This window comes from Nanorana parkeri, unplaced genomic scaffold, assembly GCF_000935625.1.
Source record: "Nanorana parkeri isolate BGI_ZX_2015 unplaced genomic scaffold, ASM93562v1 scaffold531, whole genome shotgun sequence".
Taxonomy (NCBI): domain Eukaryota; kingdom Metazoa; phylum Chordata; class Amphibia; order Anura; family Dicroglossidae; genus Nanorana; species Nanorana parkeri.
Window position 1 is genome coordinate 680,990 of NW_017306799.1, and position 11,325 is coordinate 692,314.

At 43.6% G+C, this 11,325-nt stretch overlaps 1 protein-coding gene across 1 annotated transcript; it reads right to left on the reverse strand.

Annotated features, from left to right (window-relative positions):
• Positions 1-1,127: 1,127 nt before the first annotated feature.
• TCTEX1D2 (Tctex1 domain containing 2) lies at positions 1,128-8,564 on the reverse strand. Its single transcript, XM_018561587.1, has 5 exons — positions 8,467-8,564; positions 5,624-5,757; positions 4,446-4,515; positions 3,941-4,004; positions 1,128-1,250 (listed from the first exon to the last, which is right to left on the reverse strand). The coding sequence occupies exons 1-5, from the start codon at positions 8,517-8,519 to the stop codon at positions 1,203-1,205; spliced, it is 369 nt and encodes a 122-aa protein (XP_018417089.1). The 5' UTR covers positions 8,520-8,564; the 3' UTR covers positions 1,128-1,202.
• Positions 8,565-11,325: the final 2,761 nt, after the last annotated feature.

Sequence of the window (11,325 nt, forward strand, 5' to 3'; positions counted from 1 at the left end):
CAGTAATCCTACATTGCTCTGTCAGTAAGCAGCAGTATATACAGTATTTAAAGTGGAAATGCCAAAAATGGCATGTACGGTAACTTGTCTGGAATATTTTTTATAAGTGCCATTTTGCTACAGCTTTAAACTATACCAGTATATTCATATTAATTTGCTTTTTTCCAGCATTAATGCTCAGCAGCCATGAGACAGTATACTGCAACGCTGGCCTAATTGTAGATACGATGATAGCTGAAAAGAGCTTGCTGGTGACTGAGAATTACACACCATGCTTTTGTGCCTCCAGGTCCCCTAGTTATATTGTTTGTAACCCAGTACAGTTATATACTTTATGTACAGTTATGTAGCGAGATACATTTAAAATCATTGAATTCCAAGGCATAGTATGTCAAATTACTTGCAGTTTTTCTGGCTGGCAAATGTAGGGAACAGAGGGTATTGTTTGTGGTGGCACCAGAATGGTGTGCATTTTGTCCATGCATTAGCATGGTAGGCAGAGTGTGCATGTGTTAGGGTGGTGTGCGCATACACTAAGGTGGTTTGCAGCGTGTGCAAAAACTAGGGTGGTGGGCATTGTTCTCATGTATTAGGATGGTGTGCTGTGTGCGCATGCACTAGAATAGGGTGCAGTGTGCGCATGCACTAGGATGATGTGCAGTGTGCGCATGCACTAGGATGATGTGCAGTGTGCGCATGCACTAGGATGATGTGCAGTGTGCGCATGCACTAGAATAGGGTGCAGTGTGCGCATGCACTAGGATGATGTGCAGTGTGCACATGCACTAGGATGATGTGCAGTGTGCGCATTAACTAGGATGAGGTGCAGTGTGCGCATTGACTAGGATGAGGTGCAGTGTGCGCATTGACTAGGATGAGGTGCAGTGTGCGCATGCAATAGGATGGTTTGCAGTGTTCTTGCATCCACTGGAATGGTGTTCAGTGTTGGCATGCATTAGGATGTTGTGCTGTGTGTACATAGAACTCAGACAGGCTTAGCTTTTGTTTTTTAGATATAAACTGAAATTGAAATGAGCACATGATGAAAATGCATTGGTTTTTCTTACATATTTTTTTTAAATGATACAAAACTAAACGTATTTACATAATTGTTACTATGTTGTAACTCTTATGGGACACAATATTGCACAATGAAAAAACAATAAATATCCAAGTCAATATTTATATTAGATCGAGTCTTCTTAATAGTAAAAGCATCCAAATGCAGCTGCAACACAAAACAGGTACTCCTGAAAACAAGAAAAAACATGTTGGTTAAAACAGTACAAGTCACCGCTTCTAATGTATGCACACACCAACCTAGTTCCCACTGTAGCTCTGAAATGCAAGGCTATGTAAAAACAAATACTTCTTGAGTCATGCTGCAAGTTCAAAAGATCTATTAAAAATATGGCTTTGACTGACCTACACAGGTACATTTTTTCATCACATTAGTATTCTAGCAGTACAATCTGAATGAGTCATAATTACCATAACAGGATTTTTTCCATAAATCAGTAACATAATTGCCTAGGATGCCATCACAGAGCATAAGTAATGGACCTAAAAGTAAAGATTTACAATGGACCTAAAAGTAAAGATTTACTTTGTTATAAGGAACATCTAAATATGTAAGCTGTTTCGAAGCCACAGCCTGAAAAATATTGCCTGGAATTTATTGTAAAAAAACAGTAGTGCACTTCCTGGTATGTGAGGGTACCTAGGCACTCTTGTGCATACAGCTTGATATACATGTGAGGCAAGTGAGGTCTAAAGGTGCCCATACACCTTGCGATTATCGGACAAAACTTTTCGTCCGATGATCGAACTGTCGTACGATTGTCGTACGGCGGTCCCATCCAGACACCGATTATCGCAAGGTTCAATCAGCGGTAGGTAAAAACATACACCTGGACGATTTGCGGTAATAGACCGCACCTATTTTCGTTTGCGCATGAGCAGTGTTTATGGTACGACTTTTTGACGGACGGAAACGCCACCAACCATGCGAAAATCGTACGATCGACCAAAGTTTTCCAACATGCTTGACCGTCAAACGTCGTACGATTGTACAGTACCGTCGGTCGGGCACTACATTCACACCTTACGATTGTCGTACGAAAAGTCGATCGCATGCGATTATCGTACGATAATCGTAAGGTGTATGGGCACCTTCAGACACCTCTGCCTGTGATTGCTACTCTCAAAAGAATTGGTGATGCCACTATTGCGTCAATACTGTACTACCGTGCCGCTCACTGTTCTCCTAGCTGGAGATTCTAATAAAGGGAAGCAAAACCCTGCCTCTGCCACCACACAGAGACCCAGTACAAAGATCAGCTGCAGGGAGACCACAGGTAATACTGATGACTAGTCCTCGGCCCTGTGCCTGCCTTTTTTGGGCACAGCTTCCAGAGTTCAGTTCCTCTTAAAGGGGTCTGCGCTCTTTCTTTACATAGCATGCCCTGTGTGTACTGTGTTTACTGCCTTTTTTAACCACTGCTCCTATGTCTAAAACCCGCTGCCAAAAATAGCAAAATAGCGGAGGGTCTACCCTCTACATGACAATTATTTTCTTTGAATCAGCCTAAGGTAGACACCACCCACGTGTTTGCATCTTTCAAACACAGCAGAGGCTATGGCATAGGGTGGGGATGCACCAATACCATGTTTTCGGTATTGAGTACCAATATTTATACTCCGGTACTCACCGATACCAAGTACCAGTACTTCCGGTAGCATAGAGCAGCATGTCATTATTCATGCTGTTTGGCCAGAAAGCTGGCTTCCCAGCCAATTAGCATCGAGTCAGCTCTATGGCTGGCTCAATGCTGATTGGCCGGGAAGCCAGCATCCCAGCCAATCAAGGAGCCGGGCCACGAATCATCACCCGTGGCCCGTCTTCCCGAGGCCCGCTCCATGCTGTTTGGCCGGCTTGATGCCGATTGGCCGAGAAGGCGGCTCCCCAGCCAATCAGCATTAAGCCAGCTTCCCAGCAAATCAGGAAGCCGGGAGGCGGGTCATTATCCATGGCCCAGCTTTCTGTTTGGCCAGCTCAATGCTGATTGGCTGATAAGTCGGCTTCCCAGCCAATCAGCATCAAGCCGACGAATCAGCATGGAACTGGCTTCCCGGCCAAACAGGAAGCCAGGCCTCGAGTCATTACCCGTGTCCCAGCTTCTTGATTGGCCGGGAAGCTGGATCCTTGTTCTCTCGCGGCACTGCAGGTCAGAGGAAATCTCCCTCTGACCGGAAGTTCCAGTATTGGGATAAGTATCAGAGCATTTGGGCGGGTACAAGTACTCGCCCAAATACTCGGTATCAGCACCAATACTGATACCGGTATCGGTGCATCCCTTGGACAGGGAAACAGTAAGTGCAGGGTGCTCTGTGAAAGATGAAGATTACATGAAGCATACGGTGCTTATTTAACACTGTTAAAGTGACCCTGTCAGCACAGAGTAACTTGTAAACAAAGTCCAAGCTTTAAAAGAAGAGTATATATACTAACCTTTCAAATAGCCTGTGTCTTCAAACTCTACCGCTGTGCTGCCCCTCCCGGCCGCAGCAGGTATTCAACATATCTGGGTGTGTCGTGTAGTGATGTACAGGCTGGAGAGAACCACAGTGTGCGGCCAGAGGAGCAGGTATTTACACACCTGGAAGCGTGGAATACTTGCAGAATTCAGGAAGCAGAGCAACGGTGGACTTTGAAGACACAAGATGTCAGTATGGATGCTCTTCTTTTACAGGTTGGACTTTGGTTACAAATGACCCTGTCACTTTAAGGCAGCCAAGGTACACCTGATGTTTTAATAATAGTTTTAAACATGGCTAGCCTTAAAATGTACATTACATACCCATTCCAATTATAAAAACACTTGATTTAAAGCTAAGAGCAGAGTTTAATAAATGAGAAGGGGATTTTGATATATCTTACATTCATAAAAACCTCTTCAGCATAATTATCGGTATCTGCGTCCCAGAAACACCTGGCAGCCATTCTGTGGGGAAAGAAAATAAACAAGTTTTTATAAGGCTTGGTGTAGATGGCAGAGAAAAAGGATAGTAAAAGATGAATCTACATAGATGCATCTCCCTCCCCAGTCCTACTTCCCCGTAACCAAGTTTATGTCCATGAGTTGGCAGCCTGGATTTACCGTCATAGAAAAAGCACTGGGGACAGTACATCTCATCAGGGGACCAAGTGCAAAAGACCATGAATTTATCAGTGACAGTGATATAAAAATATACATTAACCTACAAATCCACTGTACCTATTGAACTTTTAAAGGAAATGTATAGTGCAGTGCTCTTCTATATAAAATCTTTATTATATTTGGAAGTAAAAAGTATTTTTTCAAAGCCTAAAGCTTTGGAAGCTTCATACATTGTGAGCTGTAGACAACACAACATGAATGGTAGTAACATACCAACGCACTTACTTTACTCCTTCGCCTCTCTGTTCACCAATCACAACCTGAACCACCATCTTATACCTATCAAAGCCCATTTCTGTGTGGAAGAATAAAAGAAAAATAAGATAATTAAAGTCTAATTCAAGTTTTTTTCCTCTTGTATGAAAAAAAAAAATCAAATACTGACAATTTCTACTTTCCATGGTCCCTCCTCCTTGTCAAGCCGTGCCAGTCCTATTGGGGTGGAACAACACTCGCATCTTTCTGTCCGTTCCCTCTGAGCTCAGCCTGTATTGTACACACCCCCTGGGGGTGCATCTTTATGCAGACTAGGCCTATAATACTCCAGGACTGTGTGGCGCAAGAACAAAATGCAATATACTGCAGCTTACCAGTCCTTAGATCTCTTTTTTGAGGGCCGGTTCACACTTCCCACCCCTGTACGCAGGAAGCCAGCCAGGATGCGCTTCAGTGTGAACCAGACTGCCTTGGCGCGGCGGTGTGGCTTCTACATATTTTTGGCCAAAAGTTTGTGCAACTAAAACCTCTGATTTTAACGCATACTGTTGACAGGGCTACTTGTTTGGTTGCAGGCTAGTTGGCAGGTTGAGGCTGGGGAATTTCTGTGTTTTGTATCAGTGTGAACCAGCCCTCAGGCCCTTTTTCCCTTTAATTTTCATCTGGGGATCCTGCCAGTAACACACTTCCTGTCTTGGGAAGGCTACGCTCAGTCACTGCACGGTGTCTATGGAGAAGCAGTGTTGTCAACCTAGGAAAGGAATTGTGCTAGAACTACAGAAATCCTCAACCCTCTCCTCATCACTATTACATAGTGGAAGGTATTCTGTAACCCACGGACAGAACTCAAGCAGGGCTGATAACCAAGTTTGTCAACATGGGAACACGAAGAACAAAAGGATCTAAAGCTGAGTGATACACAAATAAGATACACTTTTGTTAGTAGTTAAGGTACTTAAATGCATTTTTAAGATTTAACTCCTGGGTTTAGTGTCACTATAAGCAATATAAAATAGTAAATATTATTGTGCAGTGAGATCTCGATTTACATTCTCGGCTCTAGATTACTGCATTTTGTACAAAGATTTATTTGGGTCATAATATAAAAAACAAACAATATTATGAGAGATCATATGATCAGAGTTTGTACAGTTTACATTGAATATGCTGATTCTTCTTTCCAATACCTTTCAGTTTATCCTTTATTGTCTCTGACAAAAACCGAGTCAGCTGTGGAACCTCCTCTGGAATATACTGTTTGCTTTTGAGTTCTTCCTTCAAGACGGATCGGATGCAGTCCTTTACTGTCGCAGTTCTAAATCTGAGAAGAAGAAAAATGTGGTCTGGTGTTACCAATAAAATGCATTCAAAGTAATTGAACATGGTGGAAACATTGCAATAGTGTAAACTAGTTATGTGATACTTATGTTTCGTGTTTGTTTTAGAAATGATCACTTGAGGGTTTTGAACAGAAGGGAAACGTTTTAAAAAACTTTGTAAAGCTGGCCATACACCTTACAATTATCTGCAGACTTTCTGTGGTCAGATGGAAAAAGTGCAACAGATTGGCCCAGGTGGAGATTACTCCATTCACACAGTTAAGTGTAGATAGAGGAATCTGTTGAACCTTTTCCATCTGACCCCAGAAAATCTGCAGATAATTGTATGATGTATGACCAGCTAAGGAAACATCTCTTATGTCCTCCTCATGTGCTCTTGCTGCCTCTATTACCAACAATTACCAGCTGTCAAAACGGCAGCCAGAAATGGCTTTCTATTACATGGCATTAGTGGCTGTTATAATGCAGTCTCTCCTGTGTAAAATGACACTGGCAGACTATCTGACTATCAGACTATTTCACACAGGAGAGACTGCATTATGAAAAATAAAAAATACAATGTAACAATCTATTGTTTCATTGAATGTACTATTTCATTAATATGTAGATCAAAGTTGCGATCTTTCGTCTGCATATAACATCGGTTAACGAAACCTTCAAAGTAAAATAAGAATTAAAAAAATAAATAAAATGTATTTCTGCTTAAAGGGTTATTAAACTCTCTGTTTTTTTTTTTGCATATAGCTACTGCTAGCAAGCAGTAGCTATATGCGAAAAGTGTAAAAAAAAACCTGCTTTGAAAAGGGTTAATACTTACCTGTGTCTTCCCTGCGCGCTCCCGTCCGAAAATGTGAAAATTCTCGGGCGTCCGCAAAGCATCTTGGGGGCGCGCGCATGCGCAGTTCACATTTTCGTCCGGGACGCGAGGAGAGACACAAGGTAAGTCTATGGACGCGTGCACCCGCATGCAGACACCGTGGGATCAGATGTGCCATTTTTTTTTGTTCAGTTCGGTGCGGCTATGCATGGCTTTGCCCAAACAGCCACATCATTCATTTATACATCTTTTGACTGCCATTGTGAATGGAGAAACTACAAATCCAATTAGCTACCGTGGCAGAGAGACTTGAAGTTCTCAATGGAATATAAGCGCGGTGATATCACCACACTTGTAGTCCATTCATTTATCCCCCCGTCCATGTTACTGAATGTCCATACTAAGGTTGGTATATGGATGGGAGGAGTGTGCAGGAGGCAGAGCATTGCACCTGCTGTCTACTTATTGTGGTTGCAATGCTCTACTGGTTCCAATGCAGACTCTTTATTGCAGAAGACACATGCTATGTCACTTCTGCAGTAAAACAAGCCTACCTGTACACTGTATACATTCTCGGCACACCTTGATGCTGAAATTATATAACTCCTGTGCACATGCACAGGAGTTATGTCATTCTGGCCTGGCCAATCAGGATGGCCAAAGATCCCACACCGGGAAAAAAACTGGGTTAAGATGTCAACACTGGAGAGGGTAGGTGAGTAAAATGTAAGAGCAACCTGGAGCCCCTGTCAAGTTTCTAGAGCTGTAAAACCATCAGGTTACTTCAATAGAAGACACAAAGAGGGGGGTTTAACAGAACTGGAGCAGACAGAATCTGGAGCAGTTGTGCATAGCAACCAATCAGTTTCTCTCTCTCACTTTCAAAGCTTAAAGAAGAACTCTAGGGGAGTTAGCTGCTCGGTTTTGTCTGGGTGTCTAACTGCCGAGCCAACTCCCTGCTTTTCCAGTCACTGAAGCCTGTCTCTTCCTCCGCTACACAGATGGAATGTTCCTCAGCATCCTCATGTCTAAACACTTTTATAAAGCGTGATGACGGTGCAGCAGCAGAGGGGGAGAGAGGCTCTAGGGACTGGTCTAAGAACAAGCTGGCTTAAATGACTGGGTGAGTATAACATTTATTTCTTAGCACCTAGACACAAACGTGGGTAACCCCACTGCAAGGGTTGATGCTTTTTTTCTTCAGAGTCCTTCTTTAACTGAACAAAGTGAAGAGAGAAGCTGATTGGTTACTATGGGCAACTGCTCCAGAGTCTGTTTCAGTTTTGATAAATTCCCCCCAGTGCTCTTACCTTTCCACTAGCCCGTTTCTCCTTCCTTCCCAGCGCGGCAGCCTCTCTAGCATGTGACATTCATTGGTCTCCTGTGAGTCCAGGGAGCCTTGATGATGTGTCCTTGACACCCTGGGCTCAAAGTGGACTGAATGATGCTGGATGACTGGCTGGGACTGGAGGAGGATTGCAGCACTGGAGTACTGCTTTCAAGGTGTTTTTTTTATAACATAGTGAAATGAAAGAGATTTTAAAAAAACTTGAAGTTGGGATTTATGTCACTTTAACCCCTTATTTGCTTATGTCTTACAATACATGCGATCTGAATACAGACGACAAGAATGCGGTATATATGGCATGGGAAAATAAAAAGCTTTTTTATTTTACAGCTTCGAAGTTCTGAATAAAGGCACATTTCAGGGGAAATACAAGTTTGTCACTACCCTTCAGAAATAGGCACCTGAACATGAGAAATATGAATCTGAAATAGCAAAGGAAACAAACAGTGAAATAAAGGTAAACCATCAGCCATCCATGCTCCAGCACGATCACGCCATCCACGTTAGGGAGCCAACTACACTTACTTATGCTGGAAGTTCGGGCGAATAATATAAGAATTGTCCCCGCTTTCTCCCATGGTAGCGCAAAACCGGATGCCGAACGTCAAAATCCTACAGCTTGTGCGTCACCATGACAACCGAACCCTGCAGCGATCTCTTCCTGTCACGTGCGATCTCAGGTTTCCTGGTTGGTCACTAGAGTGTAAGGAATGTGTCATGCATTATGGCAGCCATTTTGTGGAAGACCAGCACTTTCTGTTATCTATCTTCCAGCCGACATCTGTGTGGTATGTGTGTGTGCATAGCAAAGCCTGATGAGGGTGCTGCTTCTGTCACTAAACTCATGGAGGCTTATTCATGACTAAAGTGACTCTCAGGACCTCCAATGTGTTACTAGAAGCAGCTATGGCACTTTTATCTTATTGAACCCTTTTCTACAAGACCGGTTTTTCAAATTTTCACACACATGGAATAAAAAAAAAAAAAAGTAACCACCTACTTACCAGAGCAATTTTGTAAGGATGCACCGATACCGGTATTTCAGTATCGAGTACCGATATATTATTTTCCGGTAATAGCAAATACCGATTCCCGGAAGTCCCATTCAGGAAGCAAGCGGCGTGTAATGACTCACCACCTGGCTTCCTGTTTAGCCGGGAAGCTGGACGGCGTGTAAAGACTCGCCACCCGGCTTCCCGATTAGCAGGGAAGCCAACCCCATGCTTCTCGTCACTAGGTGAAGAGAAACCATGGAGCCGGCTTTCTGGCCAATCAGGAAGCCGAGTGCCATGTAATGACGCGATGCCCAGCTTCCTGATTGGCCGGGAAGCCGGCTCCATGCTCCCTCGTCATTAGGTGACAAGGGAGCATGAAGCCGGTTTCCTGGCCAATCAGAAAGTCAGGCGCAACATCATTACACCGCGCCTGGCTTCCTGATTGGCCAGCTTCCCGACAAATCAGGAAGCCGGGCAGCAAGTCATTACATGCTGTCCGGCTTCCTGATTGGCCGGGAAGCCGGCTCCATGCTCTCTCGTCACAAGTGATGAGGGAGCATGGAGCCGGCTTCCCGACCAATCAGGAGGCCGGGCAGCGTGTAATGACTTGCTGCCCGGCTTCCTGATACTAGAAGTATCGCACTAGGCATTGGTGCATTTAGGCGAGTACGAGTACTCGGCTTAGATACCGATACTAATATCGTGCGTCCCTAAATTTTTGCACACATAAAATCTGGATTTTGTGGACAGAGATTTACTTTAAACCCTAAACAAGTATACATTTTCTGTAGAATAACAAATGGCAGCTGCATTTTTTAATTTCACCCGATATTTGCGCAAATGTTTATCAAATCGATGTTTTTGGGAAAAAAACACTTAAATTTGAGTGCACACAAAGACAATTTAATACCCTTTTTTGGTAGATTATAAAAGATGGGGTTACATCGAGTACCCAAGCATGTCAAGCATTAAAATTGCGAGCATCCATGCAATGGCAAAAAACTATGGTATTCAAAAGACTTTATCGCTCATCAGTTTAGAGTTAACAGCAAATTAGAATTATTTCTCTTACTCCGATATTCGTGGTGATACCTAACGTGTGGCACAATTGTCATTTACGTTCATTCGCATGCAGATGGTGGGGGCGGCGGGGTTGGTTTTACTATAATTTAGGTTATTTTTTGAATTATTCTTTACTTTTTGTCACTTTCTTAATTTTTTTTCACACTTAACTTTATTGCTATCACACACATGTGATAGCGTTTGGAGGTGGCATGTTCTCTTTATGGAGACCTCAGGGGTTGACTAGACCCCTGATGTCTTACCTGCCCTCCAATACAGTGGATCAAGCACAGCATTGTGCCCGATCCCCTGTGTGACCAGCACTTTATTTGGCTTTGTGACAGCTGTGAGCAGGAAGCACTCTAAGTACACCACTTCCTGCCTCACCGATCACGGACTGACGTTCCGCGGTCTGCTCCTGCTCCTGCTCTCAATCCTGACTGCATTTTCTGTGGTCCTGGGTCCTCCAGAGGAGTGGGGGACTCCAAAACCATGGTGGGGGGCACCACCCTTGCAGACTGCTACAAGTGATTTGGGCAACTTGTAAAGAACGAGTCCCGTCTGCTGAAAAAAAACAATACCAAGATCATGGCTGCAGCAGCCATGATCTTAGTATAACAGGGATCCCAACCTGAAAAAAGGAAATTCAGGGAGGTGCCCTTCTCATTTCAGGGAGGTGCCCCCTGAAGTGATGGCAGATAGCAAGGAAGCTATTGCTTCCTTGCTATCTGTTGTTTTTTTTCATCAGAATCTGTTGGGTTTTTTTTCATCAGAATAAAAAAAAAAAGCATAGGAAAGAATAGTTAGATTGCTATTGGCCAGTTCAATCTGCAATAGCCAATAGCAAGCTGGCTATTGCACCCGCCCTCTGCTGCTGTCAATCAACAGAGGAGGACCTGATGGAAGTCCAGCTCTGCTGATTGATAGCAGCAGTGGGCGGGTGCAATAGCTAGTCAGCTATTGCAAATTACAATAGCCAATAGAAGCCTAGCTAATCATTCCTATGCTGTTTTTTTTTCTCTGACTGACTGTGGTCAGCGGCCCCGATGTCAGAAAGAAAAAAAGCAGCAGGGAAAGGTTTACTCTGCTAGATCAAGCAGAGTAAACCTTTCCAGCAGAAAATGTTTCTCTCCTGGGGGTCCGGGAGCCGCTATCTAATAGCGGGAGACTCCCGGAACGTCCGGGAGAGTTGGCATGTCTGGTATATCCACTTCAATGCGAATTTATATACAGATGTACGGTGGTCCTAAAGTGGTTAAACAGGATTTATACACTATAGCACCAACAGTTTGCACAGCGCTTTACAATGCAGTATAAAGAAGACATT

What these genes read in the sequence shown, in the direction of transcription:
- TCTEX1D2 (XM_018561587.1), bottom strand. Translation starts at nt 8,519, where the DNA reads ATGGGAGAAAGCGGGGACAATTCTTATATTATTCGCCCGAACTTCCAG. An exon ending in AATAAAGGATAAACTGAAAG is followed by an intron (nt 4,516 to 5,623) that starts GTATTGGAAAGA and finishes TCTTCCACACAG; the next exon opens with AAATGGGCTTTGATAGGTAT. An exon ending in CAGAGAGGCGAAGGAGTAAA is followed by an intron (nt 4,005 to 4,445) that starts GTAAGTGCGTTG and finishes CTTTCCCCACAG; the next exon opens with AATGGCTGCCAGGTGTTTCT.